The sequence below is a fragment of the Choristoneura fumiferana genome, chromosome Z (genome assembly GCF_025370935.1).
Source record: "Choristoneura fumiferana chromosome Z, NRCan_CFum_1, whole genome shotgun sequence".
Classification (NCBI taxonomy): Eukaryota; Metazoa; Arthropoda; class Insecta; order Lepidoptera; family Tortricidae; genus Choristoneura; species Choristoneura fumiferana.
In genome coordinates, this window is record NC_133472.1 from 28,424,868 (window position 1) to 28,444,486 (window position 19,619).

At 38.1% G+C, this 19,619-nt stretch overlaps 1 protein-coding gene across 1 annotated transcript; it reads left to right on the forward strand.

Annotated features, from left to right (window-relative positions):
* The first annotated feature begins 3,902 nt into the window (after positions 1-3,902).
* fest (wurstfest) lies at positions 3,903-10,790 on the forward strand. Its single transcript, XM_074095467.1, has 8 exons — positions 3,903-4,190; positions 4,470-4,649; positions 4,747-4,829; positions 4,930-5,100; positions 6,054-6,197; positions 7,072-7,212; positions 8,321-8,443; positions 9,668-10,790. Exons 1-8 carry the CDS (start codon positions 4,110-4,112, stop codon positions 9,768-9,770), a joined length of 1,026 nt encoding a protein of 341 aa, XP_073951568.1. The 5' UTR covers positions 3,903-4,109; the 3' UTR covers positions 9,771-10,790.
* Positions 10,791-19,619: the final 8,829 nt, after the last annotated feature.

A 19,619-nucleotide genomic window follows, 5' to 3' on the forward strand; every position in this document is an offset into this window, starting at 1 on the left:
CATGAGTTGGACATGAGCCTGAAAAACTTAGGCTTTATTCTGCTATAAATTTTGAATGACAAGAAATGCCATCATGACATTCTTCCCCCTTTAGTTCTTAACATAGTCAGAGAAGTAGGCAGGAAGCCTCCTGCAGCCAGCACTCTGAGCGCCGTGGCCCGTCGTCGTCCGGAGGCGGCGGGACAGAGGTTCCCGTTGGCTCTGGAAGTGAAACGTTAGTGTTCTATGGGATCTGGATGCAGTGAAGCGGGATCTGTAGCTTCTGATTGTCCTTGATTTTCAATTATATTCTGGGTATTGTTGGAATTGTTGACTTCCCGGACCAAGATGTCGCCTCTTGGAGCTAGATGACGATTGGACACCGTCGTCTCTCTCGGTGGATAGCCTCACAGTACTGTAGTGAGGATTTGCTTCGAGTAGATCAACCTCTTCCACAGGAGGATCATATTTTATTTACTGCAACGTACAAAAAATTTCTGAGTAGAACCTTGCCAGGCTGCAACCACGGTGGCATGGATTGTCCCCAAGACGATCGCCGTGGGTGCTTAAACATCCTGTCATGCGGCGTTGTATTAGTTGCAGTGCATAACAAGGACCGAATGCAATGCAGCGATTACAGTATGACCTCCTCCCACATTCTTGAGGTTCTTTGTTTTTAGGGCTAGGCGAATAGTTTGCCATAACCTGCCATTTAGGCGCTCTGTCTGCCCATTACCTTGAGGGTTGTACGGCGAAGATCGACTCGTTGATATACCCTTGGCATGCAAGAAATCTTTAATAGAATACCAGCAGACATTAATGTTGCTCCTTGGTCAGTATGAATAGCCGCCGGCATTCCGAATATTGAGAATAGTTCTGACAGATGTTTAATGACAGTACTTATCGGTACTTGTATCTGGACATGGATAGGCAAACGGAAATCTAGAATATTCGTCTATGATGGTTAGAATGAATTTATTTTGAGTTGATGATGGTAGAGGGCCTTTGAAGTCCATAGACAGCCGTTCTAAGGGCGCGGTTCCTTTGATTAAAGTGGCAAAGCTTTTGTTGAATCTGGGTTGGATTTCTGCGCAAATAGGACATGATGATATTACTTTTTTTACGTCATCACTGGAGTAAGGTAAATTTCTGGATCTTATCCAATGAGTCAATGCGTGCGACGCCAGGGTGACAGAGTAACTGATGTAATTCTTTAAGACTGCCGTCTGTTGTTGCGCCGCACACTTGTCTTGACAAGGCATTGCCATCGCGTTTTGAATTCCGGGGCGATATTTTACGTCAAAATTATAATTTGATAATTCTATCTTCCATCGTTGTATTTTGTCATTTTTTATTTTGCTGGCATGACGTTGCAGCATGTAAGCAACTTATTTTTGATCAGTTATTAAGTAAAATTATCGTCCAAGTAAATAGTGTCTCCATTTTTTAAGCGATTCTATAATAGCATAAGCGGTTAAGTATCTATTGTATGCCGAAAGTTATATGCTATAATTTCATTTTCCCGAAGTTCATTATGCCCGAAACTTCATTTGCACGAATATTTCGTTTACTAGAAAATTTATTTGATATATTCTTATTTTCCCGAAAATTAGATGGCACAATAATACGAATGCAATACGAATTGTTTTCCATATTATTAATTGCAATAATATTATTTAATAGAATATTCAAACGCCATACTAAATAGTGTTTATTTTGATTATGCTTGATTAAAATTGCTTTTTTCTATTACTAATCTATCTATTAACTTTATTATCCGAGCTGCTATAAAAAATACCTAACATCGAAAGCTAAGGCGGGAGCTACGCTTGGCTTCGCTCCCGCCTTAGCCTTCTGAACCTAACCTATCCGAGTCGCTTCTGCTCCGAACCGTCTTACTCACTAGCTTCGCTCGCTCGTACAAATCAAATGTCGCTATTCTAACTTAACCTATGTGGGTCTTGACGTATGGGATGGGAGGGTGCGAAGTACTAGGTGGGGGTAATGAAATCTATCGCAGCGCTTATAGTGACCAAAAGAAGAAATAATCTAGGCTCTGTCATCTGACATACTCATATGAATCTGTCATTAACTAAGCAATTTGTATAGGCTTTAACTACCTAATTTTAGTAATAGATGTTTGTGTTATGATGCGAGCTTGAATAATTGAACACTGTCTCCATACTACACTGCACCATACTTACACTACATACGTACACCGTACCATACTCACAAAACCGGTCTTCAAAATGATACTCGGATCGTTTTGATCTGAAAACTTGCTGAGTTGGTCCTTCTCGGCCTTCACGAGGTTCTCGTCATGTGGGATGGTGATGTCGACGAGCACTGCCTGACGGTTTGATCGATCTGTCAGCACGATATCAGGTTTATTGGCTACAATAGTCCTGTCCGTGATGACAGATCGATACCAATAGAGCGTGGCACGACCATTTTCGAGAACTGGCGCAGGGACATACCTATAATACGGCACCTCAGAGTCTATTATTATTATTAGTATATTAGTAAGTATACAGTATAGAAAAAACGAAGGGCATTTACCGCATCAACTCAATGGTATTTAAGTAAGACTATGTAGTTTTTTGGCCTGTACCTGTAACATAAACACAATGTGCTCTAAGTCTGCATGCATGAGGGCTCTGCTTGCAGGGTGACTGCAAGCAGGGCCAATAAAATTATTTTCTAAAAACTAATCTGATCTATAAATATGTATATCTTTCCATTTGGCCATCCGGTCGTCATGATATAAATAAATAAATAATAAATATCACGGGACAATTCACACTAATTGACCTAGTCTCAAAGTAAGCTTAGCAAAGCTTGTGTTATGGGTACTCAGCAACGGATAAATATAATTATATAGATAGATACATACTTAAATAGTTACATATTAAACACGCAAGACCCGAGAACAATAAACATTCGTATTTTTCATACAAATATCTGCCCGACACGGGAATCGAACCCGGGACCTCAAGCTTCGTAGTCAGGTTCTCTAACCACTATGCCATCTGGTCGTCTAAAAAATATGACTTACTGAACCGGAGGACCCAGCGAGGAGCGCATCCAGTGTGTCAAGGTCCCTATCAGTGCATTAGGTACTGGATGCGTACCTATCTGCAATTTTAACACGCGTGGATTGGGATGATCGAAATTCTCATGCAGTTTCTGAATATTACATGGATAAAAGAAAAACATAAACTACACCTCTAAATAATGAAAAAAAATGTGAAATACTTAAAATCTGTCGCCCTACGCTCCAGCCTACACAGTGTGCCATCATTGACAGTAAGTAAAGTACCGTGTACCCCTCTATCGCTAAGCTTGCGCAGCGTGCTGCAATTCTCGTTGTCAACATTATGCTGTTGATTGATCGATCTTATTGATCCACATTATAATAAATTACATTCGATTTACATACCGTACCTACCATCAAACCATAAACATTGTTCTCGATGGCTGCGAAAATTGTTAACTAATAGCATTTAAGTAAGAATACTTTATAGGCCTCATGTAAATAGTTCATTTCGACTCTCGCATCAAACCCTCTTCTCCTAATCGCCCAAAGACCTCATGGTATAGGTAAATCCGCCGAAGCAGTAAACTTTTGGTACATCCATTACTTATACCGTGGCATGAGGAGCGAAATATAACATTTTCTGATTTTACGAGGCGCGAAGACGTGACACTACTATGCTACTATCTACGCAACCGATACGAGTGCGGCTTTTGTTAATGATGATGATGACGACCAGGCGCGAAGCGAGTTATATACTTTAGTGTTACAGGTTGCATCCAATCACTATCAACTCAGTCCAAAGAGATATGATTCAGTCATATAAATTTGACGTTTAACAACCTTCTTCAGTAAGCCAGCCTTTGTAAACAAGCAATATCAAAATGTCATCGCCTCAGAGAAATAAATTAAATTTCGAATATAAAGGGAAATAAATGACAAATGACTTTGCAATACTTTACTTACTATCAAATCCACCTATCGGGAAGTATGGTTTATGTTATGTAGTGTTTTCCACTGCTGTTAGTCACGTTGTTCATGTATTTTATTACATAGCGAATCTTCAGACCGGATTAAAGTTACAGATTTTTTTTAAATGGCTAATGCAGATTTTAGAAAGGACGTGACCATGCCTGTCCGCCCCAGGAGTGTCTACACAGCACATTCTTATAATCAGGTATAAATATAGCAATAATAATATATATGTAGGTTAACTTGCAGTACTTACTGTTAACACGTTAAAACTCCGAAAACTTCTTTGCCAGTTTTTGCGAAAAGTACTTGTGCTTGACGTCACGTACAGATGAATGTCAACATGTTTAGCAGACTCACTCATCTCGTTTCTCATCGTTAACTCAGCGTCCTAGTCTACTTGTTACCCTAGTCTAATGTACATATACTTTACGGTTGAGTAGCTCGCATCTAAAACTATTTGTGAAGACATATGTTTTGGCAGGAGGAGTCCAACCTGTCCGCTTTCCAAGACTATAGCAAGTTCTTGGAAGGTGGCTTGGGGCAGGCCGAGCTGGTTGGCGCCACGGGCTGGCAGCCCCCGTGGCGCGCGCCCTTACAACGCAAAGCTCCGTTCTACCCGGGAGACGATATTTACCACGCGGACACTTGGCGGGAGCTCGAGGTATGCTTCAGTATAACTTGACAAACGTAGAAAGAATGCGACAGGATTTCTTTCATCATGATATGAAAATGTTTAATGTAAATTATCTGAATGGCAGGTGACTGAGGTTGGAGGCGCAGGATATAATGCTTCAGTGACTCCACATGGAACTGTGTGTCTAAGGCTCAGAGATAGGGTCAAGTGAGTGTACTTTTTTGACAACTCTACATGTTATGTGCCTTTGGTTTACGATAAGGGCCGCGCCAATAAAGTATATTGATTACATTATGTCGATGTATAGGGTGGACATGACAATCGACGGCGCTGTTCGCGTTACCAACGCCAAGAACAACATTATTCTGGCGCTGTCGCGGTCAGGAGCCGCCGCCGCGCTCATACATCCAAACGGCCGCGTCTACCACTACGGATCCCGGGTCGAGATTCAAGCTCGTCACCAACAAGGGAATAACAAGTAAATAATATACCTACTTTGTCCTTTCATTTACATTTAGGGAGTGTACCCATCCTTATAATTATTATGGTTTTATTCTGTATCTTTGTTTTGTTCGGCGCCCATGATCAGTCACCAGATAAACGCTCATTTGAAAGAAACAATGGTAAACTACTTAATTATTCTCCATTTATTTTAACATTTGAAACTTAACGGTGAAATTTGCACACGTTTTTAAATGAAACAACGAAACTATTTAAAATTGTGTATTGTACATGTAGGTATTTTTAGTCCTTTCGTGTTCGAAATACCGAGAAACTTCTTACAATTTGACCGTTAATTCAAACCTTTAATTAAACGGAGTAGGTATAGGTAGGTACTGTAAGATTTAATTTGGTCCATCAACACTGTTTTAAGTAAATTTACTTTATTAAAATATGAATTTTGACCCATTAAACGCTTTTCACCGTCACGTATCGTTTTGAATACGAATTGTACATAGGAGATTGTACATATTAGGACTATTAGACATCGTCCTAATAGAACGCGAATGCGCGGTCATCGTACGTTCACGCGAATTTTACTCGTACGAACGCGCGATCAAACATATTGAATTCGAATAGGTGTCCTAATTGAAATTCGCGCGATAATTGCGTCGGCGGGGCACCGCGCTCGCTTGCTCGCGTCGTCAATTCGCGCGATGATAGGACCTCCAGTTTTTGCCATCGCGTGTGCGCGCGATCAAATGTATTGAACTCGAATAGGTGTCCTAACTGACAATTAATCTAGCGAAAATCGCGCGATCGCGCGATTGTCAGCTGGGACACCTATTCGAGTTCAATGTTTGATCGCGCGCACACGCGTTGGTCGCATCGCTTACTCGCGCGATGATCGCGCATTCACGTTCTATTGGGACGATGCCTTATACTTGTTGAATGTATATAGCGACTATATAGTGTTATTTGTGGCATCAGGTATGCGAAGATGTGGTACAAGGGTGTATCGTTCACGGCGGAGCAGTGTGCGCTGGTCTACCTGGTGGACGCGGCTGGCACACGCACCACCACCGACACCTTCCTCGACATGAGTCAGGACTTCACGCTCAACGTCTTCTATAAGTTAGTTTTTTAGTGCCTAATTCATTACTGAGCCGCAAATATTTTAGTATGAGGCGCGGAAACATCAAAGGTGACAGTGGGCAAGCAACAGGTGTGATCTCTTTTTCCCCCTTCCCTACTTAATTAAACCAGAGAAACTTAACATTAAAAATGCAAGTTGTGAAGTAATGGTGCATTTTGAGTAAGTAAGTATTGGTATTATTTGGGTCTTTTAGCAGGACGGGCGCAATCCGTATTATAGGTATGAATCTACCCGGCGGCGTCGCCTGGACGGACTAATTTCAAAGGGCCGACCATGACACGCAGAGTGAGGGTGTCACGCATTGGGTGGGACTGGCTAGTTCAGTGCCGTCTATCTCATAATAAGAGCTCACGAAACCCATGCACAGGGCCTCTGAACTTATGAAGACTTCGAACTCCTTCAAAATAAAATATTTTAGTCATAACATCTGGTAGTATGGTGAAAGGTTGTGTATTTGCTCTGAAGTTGAGCTCTGGTTGAGTTCAAAACGCGTCAGTGTAGTGTGGTATGGTGGTGGTGGTAGATGGGTCCGATGATTTGTGTGTGTTCTTACAGTGTGGACGTGGAGGAATTGGATACGGATAGTCCTGGAAACTGAATTAGGTACGAGGGTGGAGCCATTTCACAATTAGTTTCAAGATGAAATCATGACTGATTTGAGAATATCATCATAACATTTGCAGCAACTTTGCTTGCCGAACCTTAACACTACCCAGTACCCACGCGGTACATGATAGTTTCCACTTAATATACGTCCACTTGACTGGTCGACGGCGATAAATATTTGTCATCAGGTGTTTGGCATCGTTTCCTAAGCTGTGTCACTAGACTAGTATCGTGTCGTGTCCCCAGCGAGTCCCGCCACGGGCCATCGTACGTGAACGAGGCGCTGTCGCTGCTGCAAGCCGCCCAGTACTGGCTCACTGACGACGGCATCGACAACTGGATCATCAACAACGTGCGCGTCAGCCAAACCGCCGATGGACTTGTCAGGCGAGTTGACTTATTTCAAACTGAGCCTCTTGCAGGCAACACACATTGTGTTTTTTGTAACTCGCCCAGTGCCGACCTCAAAAATTTGCTTGTTCGCGGTGCCTGAAAAAATTTCAGGTTTGACAACCGGCAGCGAATGTCTTAAAAATTATATAATTAAATCGATAAACCTGAGCTAGAGTTGGCAGTTATTACATTTTTACGCTACTAAAAACCGATTGGTTACATCATTTCCCCAAAATTGTTATTTCCTAGCAGTATTTACTCGAATGGAAATTTTGCTACTAGGAAATAACGATTTTGGAGAAATAATTTTCCAACCCCAAAAATCAGCTACTAAACTATTAAGCTTCTGGTCTAAGTCTAAGACTGGTCCGCCCAAGTCCACCAAAAACATTTAAATCTCATTTTGTATTTTCATATTACGTCAAAAGAAAAAAGGGACCATTAGGTTCACTTTGTTGTCCGTCGGTATGTCTTCTGTACTTCTGTACTGTTATTACTATTCACTTAAATCATAATATATAGCAAATATTTTTTTCTACTCTACTATTCCATGTAGGTATCCGCGAATTATAATCCAAATTAGACTCGGACTCGCACACTGGGAGTTTCGTACAAATTTGTATACATTCAGTAATAAGTACATACTTCATTCCAAGTGTATCCCCACTATCTACACAAAAACAAGGTTATAGATGGTGTGACAATATTTTTTTTATTGATTTTTATTGAACATAATAACATGGTTATTTAAAAAAAAAGTTCGTCAGCAGCTGCATTAGTATAAACTGAGTCGCAGCTGTTTACGCCCACCTCAATACATAGAAATCATGTTCCCCAGTGTTACATAATAGTATAAATAGAAAAACTTAAATTAGGTACTACTTAAATTACCTTGAAAAGAGAAATACATTTCCAATAGTATCCTTAGCATAAACAGAGCATGTAAGTAAACCAAATAGTTTTTATAATTACTCAAAGTATCTAAAAAAATGTGTTAAATTTAAACGATTAGCTTAGTGTCTCCGTGTCATTATAAGTAAGACCTTGTAAGTAAGGTCTTACTTATAATGACACTGAACGGAAAAATGGAACGATCGTGCAGGATCCACCGCTGCAGCCACAAGTACCAGCTGCGCACCAGCCCCAGCAACGGCTCCGCGTCTATCACCAGCCCCTTCCTGCACTGCACCGCATCCCTAGGCCAGACCCAGCATCTGTTTGTTCGGTTAGTCGCCCCTTTAGCGAGTGCTGCTAATGCCATTTAGTCGCTTGGTCTAGCGATTTTTGGTACTAAGTAACTACGTCAGCTAGGTTTTTATCGAACCGCCCGAAAAAAGGCTCTATATTATAATAGGTAGTGCCAGATACCAGGCTATGACGGAAGTGTCTGCCTAAAACCTAATCCTAATAACACATTACCTAAAATATCCCTCTTTCGGGCAGTCAGGTAAAAAGATCAACGTATAAGGTTTTAATTAATCCCCTCCCGACCCGTGGTTTAACTATAGTTTGTCCAACTGCTTTTCGACGGAGCTCCTCTTTCTGGGTATTTTTCCCTTCGGGCAACTGAAGTTGCCTAACTAACCTAATCTACCTATTTTTGTACTAAAATATAATATTTATATTATATAAAATATTATATAAAAATAAATATAAATATAATATTTCCGGATTGGACAAATTAGTGGGACTACGGGTACGTGTCACTGATTAATCACATGTGTAATCAGGTAGGTATGTATTTAGTCCGCTCTGTGAATTTAGTACCTATCTAATTTTCGGGTTTCGTTAAAATTATAAAACACTGACATTACTGCACTGGTCAGATGATTAATTTTTGCCATTCGAAAGGCACAACAACATTAGACCTAGATGCGTGTTGTGAAAGTAGATCGAAGAATTTATTTATAATTATATATAATTGAAGAATTTATTTAAGATGGGATTTAACGTTTTGTGGAATTTTTGTGATAGACTAACCCCCTGTTTCACCATCCAATGATTAAATTTATTTGACGGATTAATGTGCTGCTGTACTATTTTGTTTGAATAGACGGAGACGGCATCACATTGATCCGTCAAATAAAATTAATCAATGGGTGGTGAAACAGCCCCTAACTGTAGTAAAAGTGTACTTAATTCTACGTGGAAGACACATTTCCGTGGGCTAGAAGGCTAGGGATTAGTGATTTACTTAGTTGCCTAGCTATATTTTACCAAAATTTTAATAACATTTATATGTATTCATCAACGTACAAAAGTGTCAACATTACTGGAATCGAGTCTATGACCTCTAGCTCTGTTGGTCAGGGGTTTGCTAGCCAGAGTAGGTTACCGAGTCGTGAACTTGTGGCTCTTGCCAAATTGCGTCACAGACTGTAAAGTTTTAGCCCGTTCCTTACCATGTGAGTGTACTAGTAAGCCTGACCTATTTAAAATATTTTGGCAGTCGCGGCGAGAGGCGAATGCACTTCGACGGCAACTCGTTCATAGTGCGGAACGCTGGCCACTCAGCTGGCTTCGACGACAAAAACCAGCTGAAGGTGTACTGAGCCCCGAACCCTCTTCCCCGCCAACCAACCACGGTGTTGTACAGATCGTCTCACTCCGCTCCAAAACGGCAAACACTATACTTATGCTCCCTACGCCCGCGCCTATGGCACCGTTTATAAATTGTTTTTCGATTTTATTCTAATTAGTTTGAAACACGTGGACAAGTCAAGAGTCAAAAGTCAAAAGTAAACGGTAACTTGATTCTTATCTTTTTTATTGAACTAAGTGTGTAAAGCTTGTAGAAAAAGTTTTTGATCACCTGTTTTAATTTTTGATATCGTTTTGCGACACTGCCAGGCTCCTTTTTCATACTCTCGATATCGATTAGAGTCTAACAGTCATAGTGATTAAGATTACAGTTTCATGGATAAGTGTTACGACATCTTTGTGAATGATCATCGAATAATCTTAGCGTTGTGCATGTACAACGTTGCCACTCATACTTTTATAGTTATTTATGTATTACTTTTTATTTTTGTCATGTTTGTATCAGTTGGTCAGTTAAGTGTTATTCCGCATCTTCTAGCCGGTTTCTGTGCTAACAAGCTTCCCTAGTGGTTACAATAAACTTGTTAGTGACACCTCTGCTCTATATTAACGTTGTTTGTTAGAGATATTGAACCAATCGTAATAGCAATCCAGACGTTTAAATGTATAAATGTTATCATTAAAATAAAACTGTTTGGATTGTTGAAATAAAAAGATCTCTATCATACGTAGCGTTGAGTTCTCGCGCTTGCGTACCGAACTGTTTTAGGCATTCGCAGCTCCAATCGGTAACTTCAGTGTTAATATCACTGTTTATATCATGTTTTAAAGTTATTATCCAATCGACTGCTAATGACCCAATCGAGTAGAGCTTGACAGTATTTGTGAAATCGATTCAATTTCTTCATATTTTATATTAACCACGATTTGGAGGTAATATTGGACTTGTCCCATTTGTTTCGTTTCATGTAAAGTTCAAGTATTATTAACATAAAGAGATAATAAAATGACGTAATAATAATACTATTAAATTGGAGTTTTATTGAAGGACAGACTATGCGCTTTGACTGCAATATTTAACACGTTGGCTACCATGAGCATCACTGGTGGGATCACGTATAATAGGAGCAAATCAATCCGAATATGGGCAATCAGGAGAAAAAATCCGTGTAGTTTTGAAAATTGGTACAGTTATACCTTGCAGCATTCAGATGAACATACTAAAAGTCCTCAAGGGTGGGGGATGTGCTAAGGGTGTAAGGGGGGTTGAAGGTACCTTTTTCTCAGGTTCTTCCTCATCTCAAATATTTGTACAAATAGCATTATGATTACTTCAATTTAGGTACTTCAAACAAAAGTTGCTCCATAAAATTTCCTATAAAGTTTCCTTTAGTCATATTCATTTTTCCTCTCTACGAACAATACTTAGTAGATACAGAGTGTTTAAGTTAACCCTTTACCAGGCCCCTAAGAACTAGCGTGTCTTCATACGTACTTTATATATATATATACTGTTGCAACCACACATCCTAATTCTGGTCATACAAAACATTCCTTGCATTAATTTTTCCTTCGTCAGTTTAATGTTAGTAAGCAAATTTAATAAATTTAAAAAATCAAAAAAACAGACTGCCTTAAAAATACTAAAAAGAAGAAAACAAGTCTAGTGGGCTAGAACTTTGTTAAGTAGCTTACTTAAAGTTCAACAGTCAGGACCCATTAGGTAATAATTTTTGAGCGTCACTATTTAAATGGGTCCCGACTGTTGAACTTTAAGTTAGCTACTTAACAAAGTTCTAGCCCACTAGACTTGTTTTCTTCTTTTTAGTATTTTTAAGGCAGTCGGTTTTTTGATTTTTTAAATTTATTATTTTATTTCGCACTTTTCTGTGAAAATGGTATATTAAAACGATTATAAACTATATATATTTAGAATGGGCTATCATTTGATACCCCACTCGATAAGCTTTCATTTGATACCCCACTCGATAGGTTTGAATAAAAATATTTTTTTGAATACTTACAATTTGGCGCCAAAAATCCGCGATTTTGATTTTTCAAGAATTTTATGTACCCAGTGTCATTTGCGTCATCAAGACGAATCCAATTACATACCATTTATCAAAATTGGGTCAGCCATTGAGTAGTTACGAGAGGACATAGGAATAGACATACATACATGCATACGCGCCAAACACAACCCTCCTTCTTTAATAATAATAATAATAATAATAATTTTTATTTCAGATTAAAAATCCATAGCTTTGTTAGTAGATACAGTCACTCTTATAGACTAATAGAACTTTGAAGTCGGGTAAAAAGTTAGAGCAGCGGACAATAATGGATTTTCTTTCATACATACTTCATGGCATAGGCCATGAAGTTATGTAGGGAGCCATAAATGAGAAACTTCATCACTGCTTGCTACGTTGTCCGTCTGTCTGTCTGTTACGAGTACAACCAACGTCAATACTAAGAAGCCTACATATTGGTCCTTTCAGTGCAAAACAAAAATTACTTATGATTATGAAGCGTAGTTCTGTGAGGTTCTAAGTATAGCGTTTTCTATAAGTCTTCAATAATAACATATACACCGTGTTTTTTATATATCCGTTAACTTCGGCAGACGACTCATGATAATTAACTTATTCGCGAATTTTTATTTTTTTGTAAATAAAAATCTTTTTTTCTTGCTTATAATAGCTTCATATTCTTTGTTAATTGTTAGAGATTAGATTAGATTTTTAGAAAAATATGGCTCTGTCCATTGGAGGACAATTTTGCCAGTGTCTAGTAGGTTTTGCCGTTGTACGGTAAAAAAATTCTAGAAAACGAAATATGAGAAGTAATGGTGGATGAACGATGACCCAACGTGATTTTATCTCCTTGTTATTTGTTAAATTGTAAAATGAACAAACTCGACAAGTGACATTGACTTGACACATAGAGAGGCATAAAAGAATCCACATATCTAACTTTATTTTGCTAAATAATATGTGTGAATTAAACACGGATTAGTTGTGGAATTTGAAAAAAAAAAACATTTAAGGACCTTTACAGTGTTTTACTGCTAATAATTAATTATATTAACTCTTGCTTGATTATCTTTTAAGCAGTAAGAGTTAGGCCACTCACTAGTGTCTTAGAGAAATTAACTTAATTTGACCTGTAGATTGTCCTCTTAATTAAACTTAACGGATATCAAAAATAACACGGTGTCAAACCTAATAATAAGCAACGAAAACACATTGCGCAGTAATCTGATAGACCTATTGCTACTATGAAGTTGACATTCAGTCAACCTATGCGAGCATGATATACGATCCTTGCAAGAGCGTGGCCAATAAACTAGTTATTGAAGTGAAAGGGAGTCTGGTGGAGCCCGAATATTGTAGTTCTGAACTAACGTGTTGGATTATGATTGGTTTTTTGGAGTATTTTTGTATTTTTTATTTCAACTCCAAATTTGTTACTTTTACGGGTATCCCGTGAAACCATATCGAAAATACAAACTGAGACATGGGTGCACAGAAAAACCAGAAAAAGGGACCAGCGCTGGGAACACGGATCAGCACGGATTGCTGAGGACCTGGGTTCGATTCCCAGCGCTGGTCTCTTTTTCTGGTTTTTCTGTGCATCCATGTCTCAGTTTGTATTTTCGATAACGTGTTGGAGTAAAAACAATAGTATTAAGTGTTATATTGTTACATTTATGGTATCTATCACACAGATGGAAGGTACAGAGAAAGCTAAGGTTACAAAAAACCGGCCAAGAGCGTGTCGGACACGCCCAAGATAGGGTTCCGTAGCCATTACGAAAAAAAATCAAGTAATATTATGTCCGTTATTTATAACAGAATTAAAACACTAACTGCGGTCTTAAAATCTATTACCAGAAAAAGAGCGTATCTTCACGGCATTTAACGTCCTTTTGTTGAGAAGCGCAGTTTTTCGGCAATAACTCAAAAACCGTAGGTATATCCGATCATGTTGAAAACAATTTTCGTTGAAAGTATTTATTAAGCGTTACCTTTCCATATTTTTTGCATATATTTTTGGACAAACGGTTTACAAGATAGAGGGGGGGGGGGGCACAATTTTTGCTACTTTGGGAGCGATTATTTCCGGAAATCTTCACTTAATCCAAAAAGTTTTTGACAAACCTTACTATCTTTTCAAAAGAGCTGTCGAACTATGTACCACAGGTTGATGCGTAAGTAAGTTAAGTTGCCATTTTGGCTCCGGAACCCTAAAAATGTAACTTCGTATGTTTCTTCTTCATAACTTTGACAACGGTATTACCGATTTCATTCATCTTTGTTTTTCTAATATTTTGTAGTTATTAAAAAAAGTTGCGTAGATAATAAGACAATTGTACTTACCTATTGTTTTTCAAAAGGCCGTATACGAGTAGAGTATAATGTAAATTAAGGAAATATAATAAAGAGAACAAGAACATAGATGGACCGAAGATAGAGCTAAGAAAATAGTGACAAATATTGAGCGTGAGTGCAGGCGGTTCCAACGGCAGGCGAAAAAAAGAACATTGAAGAAGTATATAATTTTTCATCTCTCCTGCTCGGAAAGTTTAATTTTCATGGGTAGATAGCCAGGTGGAAATAGTTATTTGTGTCACAAGGGAGCAAAATGGTGTATTTACGGAGAGGGCGTACATTGGGATTCAAGTGTTAACGCCCAAGATGAAAATAATTTTGCTCCCGAGTCGACATACAACTTTTCACACCGAGCATTAAGAAACTTTAAAAAAATAAATTCTAAATATTATTAAAGAATAACCAGCATAGAAAATGACGTGGCTTTCCAATTCTCAACATTAAAAAATGGCATTTTTTTTCAATAAAACACTTAGAAAAGCCTTGAACAGAAAAGTTGCACTTTGCTCCCTCTTGTCAGGGAGGAAAAGTTACTTTTCTGAAGGAGAGGTGTGAAAATTGCGTTTTCATCTCTAGGGGGGAAAGTATTTTTTTAAATTTTTCGTTTAGCCACAGAGTCGAAGATAATTGAGTTACGTACGTAATGACACTTTTTTTTTCACATTTCGGCATGGCCATCTAGATGCACGACGTGACCAAGGAGCTTATATACAACACTGGAGGTTGAACGCCGAACATCCGTTTAAAACAAGAAATTTGATCTTTCTTTAGTTAGGTTAATAAAGAGATGGATGTCATTCGTGAAATGGGAAAGAAAGAGATGGAATATATAAATAAGTAATAAAGGTCAAACTTCTTCGTTCGGCGTTCAACCTCCAGTTTTGTAGGTATATAAAGTCATTGGTCGTGACCAACTCGTTTTTTTTAATACTCGGCCGAGGCAAGTGGCCAGGTCGAAAAGGTACCGTTGGAGGTTGGATATAAGTAAATTCAATTTAATGATATTCTAATTTTTTTGTAGTATTTTACTTTCCTCATAGTCGAAATGAATGGTAGAGTGTCTAACTCGGGTGAAATTACTCATTTCCCCTCGAACTATTGGCGCGGTGAAATGGGTCACTTTCCACCCTTGGTTATCGACCTACTAATTTAGTCCGATGCACTTGTTTATCATTTGCTCTTAGTAAAAACTTTCAAAGAATGGGTTGTTAGTGGCCACTCAAGACAATAAAACTTTTTTCATCACACTTGCTCGTAAATAGTGTCGTAACATGCAGGCTACCTTGGTTGCAACCCCCCAAATAAAACCCTCGACCTTAATGTGCTTGTCATGAAGCCCAAGGTCGGTAAATGAGTCGGGGCCCGTACTGATGGCGCTGCGCGCGCTGCTGCTGGACTACATGGACCACCACATGCACACGCACGTTGCGGCGCATGCCGAGGGAGGTTGAGGGCGACGCTGCCAAGAGTACAGCCTAAGGTATCGCCAATATTTGGAAGAATTATTTTTTTTCTTTTACAAATATAAAATGTTACTTGCAAATGTAATGAAAAACATTGTATGTCGCACGGGCGGTACTAGAATTACGAACATCGACTCATTAAAGCCCTCAGTCTTCGACTTCGGGCTTCTAATAGACTCTCGTTCGTAATGCCTTATTTACCGCCCTTAAGACACAATGTACTATTGTATCATCGTTTCAGATGACGTTGAAAGATATGCGAAAGGTTGTCCATAGCAAAGTTTTTTCGCCTGCCCTTGGATGGAACAGAGTATAGCACGGTTTAATCCATATAACCAGTATACATCAGTGCATATAACTAATTAGCTACCCACATACTCGTAAGTTACGTGCATAGAGTTCAATTTAAAGATTATATTATGAATACGTACTAGTAAAAATTTAGTTACACAATTACAATAAAATATGTACAACTGGAAAAAGCCGCCTAAAAAAAGCCGTGGTGGCCGAGTGGTTTGACCTATGGCTTCTCAAGCAGAGGATCGTGGGTTCAAACCCCGACTCGCACCTTTGAGTTTTCTCGAAATTCGTATGCGAAATTGCAGTTGTTATTTACCACGAGCTTAACGGTGAAGGAAAACATCGTAAGGAAACCTGCACAAACCTGCGAAGCAATTCAATGGTGTGTGTGGAGTTCCCAATCCGCACTGGGCCCGCGTGGGAACTACGGCCCAAGCCCTCTCATTCTGAGTGGAGGCCTGTACCCAGCAGTGGGATGTATAATAGGCTGGGATGATGATGATGATGATAATGTACCACTGGGTAGGTTACCCAATGAAACAAATTATGGGAATTATTCGCGAAGCTGCTACTGCGCACGAGAGCGGATGAATCACTCTTACAGTAAAAGCACTGTTATTTACATAATTACTTACTTAAGTAAAACCAATTTCTATCTGTTTGCCCATACTTTACTAATAATGTAGGATTTTCGTATCCCTTTACTTTGCAACGGTAAATATTGTATGGTAATAGTAGAGTTAAGGTAGAGTCATGTGTTTTTGCTGTTTGAGACCTATGTGGAATGTGTTTGACTTATTTCTATAATGTGACTATGCATTAATTAATGTCAATGATATCAAACAAAGGCTTGGTCGTCGTTTGATCGTATTTTACGAATCATTGATTCGCAGAGAAGGAACTATAAATATAATAAGTAATATACTAATAGAGAGTAGGTAGGTACCCTATTTTGCTTTAGTTTGGTTTGCAGAATTAGCGTAAATTTGTGCAGTTTTGTTGGGGTTGCCTTCGAAGTTCGAGCGGAGGGTGCGCGGTGTGCGAGTGTGCGAAGTGCGTCGCAGAGCCACAATCTTAACAATATTTCGTTGGCAAGAAGTTTCATGCTATCCTAAAATATCAAAGAGTACGCCCATGTTATAAGTAACTGTCATCTGATACTTTCAAAATTGCAGTATAATAATCTACAGTTACAACTAGAGGATTCAGGTGCGCTGCTGTATTATTATCCAAATAAATTAGAAAGGTACTATTGCCAGCGAATAAACTGGCGTATTTACCTACCACCTAATTTTGTTAAGTTATAAAATCTTCTATGAAGATATTGCCATTAACTTTGGCGCTGGTTGGTAGTTATAATTAAACAGTTTAGCTACAATGAAAGCTGAAATTCTTTAAAATTATGTAAATGTTAATGAAAATTATACTTTACATTAATAAATCAAAGTAGAAAATTTAAAAAATGCCAATTAAAAAAAACGCTATTGACTATTAATTTTTGGTAGTTATCGTAACACTACTGGGCAACACTAATGCCAAACGTCACACTGTCTTTTTAACGTCTTTCGATGCTTTCGATTTAGTTACAGTTTTTCTGTGTATTTTCATTTTCTGTGTTTTTCTGTGAATATGGTGATATCTCCTATAATTCGTTGAGTTGAAACACTGTTCCTCCGACTTGGTGTCGAGTTTAGTTTGAGATAGAGGACTTGTGTCGCGTAGATAGGAGGTGTCTGTTTTGTTTGAGATAGGACTCCTGTGCCGTTTTTGTTTGAGATTGGACTTCAGTAAAATTAACATCATGTCTGATAAGAAATGTTGCGCCCGGTTGTGCTGAAAACAAAGGTATGTACCTATTTAAATTAACAGCATTGAGCACTGTAAAATAGGTACCTCCTATTACGTTTGTTAACTTAGATTTCTTTTATTTATATACCTAAGAAAATGCACGGTTTTTACCTTTAATCCTTATGATCATTACTGCCTGTTGTTGCAAATGCTTGAAATTTAGTTGTTGGCGCGACTTGATTATGCAGAGATCTCCAATCAGAAACTGAATAAGCCCAACGTCTTTAAGCAATGGAGTATACCTTGTTTACTACTTTACCTCTTTCCTTGTTTACTCGGTTTCTATGTTTGCAATACCTGCCAGCAGGTAACATGTATGTACCTACTAACATAATTATTTAACACCTGAATTGTATAATATGAACATGTCGCAATAAATGATGATGATGAAATGAGTATTGGTTTGCGTAAGTGGCCGCCGGAAAGAAATGATTATCTCCTACCGAAAACAGCATTGAACGAGACAGCTGTATTTTTGTAGCAGCCACTCACGCCAACTATTACAGTAAACAAGGTATACCTACTATGGTATTGACTACCGAATATCATAGTGGTTAGTGTTACTTTTATCTATGGACACCGTGTGTGCCATGGAAATCCAACTGGACTGTTTATCTCATATTTCCATATTTGGTTTGTCTTGTAGCATTTCATGAAACAAGTATCTTTAACAGGTTCACACAAAACCTTGCATGGATTTCCAAACCCAGTGACCGACTCGGAGCGCTTTAGAACATGGGTTTTGCTGTTGGAGTGATATACTGAAGTTGAAGAATGAGTATATCTACAAATATTGTTGTGTTTGCCATGCACATTTTGAAGAAAGATTTTGCTGCCATTTCAATGAAATAAGCAATATTGCAACACCAACTCTTCACATGCCAGGTAATTTTTTTAAAGATTTAAACCCACTATAATGTAGAGCAGTGTTTTTTTAACTAACTGCACTTGCATAGTCATCCAAGTCATCAACCTACATATCCATACCAAATTTCAAGTCTATCTAAAAAATGAAAGGGGAAATTCAACTTGCAAGATTTACGGCAGTTGAACAACAAAGAATAATTTTTAATAACCTACGGATATAATTTTTTTATTCCACACCTAAAACTAAATTTAAACATTTATTATTACAGGCTCGTCGGTTCAAAAATTAACGTCGTGCGAACAAAGGCCTTTAAGACCAATTGAAAACTTAAAAATTATTTCCGAAATGCAAGACGTCATAGCCGAAGTTTTAAAAAAATATCTAGAAAGAAACAATATTAAAGAATATTGTAAAATGGTTATAACAATCTTGATTGACTTGAGAGATTGGAGGGTTGTGACGAGCACAAAAGTGATCTGAAAGGTTATTTTTGATTTAGTGACAAGATTTTTTATATATAACAACTGTAAAACTTTAAACAAAATCATGTGTGTAAAGTTGCACCGAATGATCCGAGGGATAGTTTCCAAGAAAAAGCAAAAAATGTTTTTAATAAATGTTATAGATTAAAATAAAAGCATTTTATTTTATTAACATCCCTTATTTCTGATTGATAATGAAAATGTTATTGCTTGCCTGCTGTAGTTTAATGAATTATTAGTCTCAGATACTGTTTGTATTTACATACATGTTGAAATAAGCAGGAGAACAGTAAAATAACATTTCAACTGCTCTACAGAAAAATAAAGTAGCTTTTTTTTTCAAAACAGTGTTTTTACATTTTTGGCACTTTAGATAATAAAACACTGGTTTTGAAAAAAAAGCTACTTTATTTTTCCGTAGAGCAGTCGATTTTGAGAAAATTATGATCTAAACAGGCATATATATAGGTGTGTATGCAGTGCTACATATACGGATAGGTATGTA

Coding starts and splice junctions, on each gene's coding strand:
- fest (XM_074095467.1), top strand. CDS start 4,110: ATGGCTAATGCAGATTTTAGAAAGGACGTGACCATGCCTGTCCGCCCC. Junction 4,191..4,469: donor CAGCACATTCTTATAATCAG/GTATAAATATAG, acceptor ATGTTTTGGCAG/GAGGAGTCCAACCTGTCCGC. Junction 4,650..4,746: donor ACACTTGGCGGGAGCTCGAG/GTATGCTTCAGT, acceptor TCTGAATGGCAG/GTGACTGAGGTTGGAGGCGC.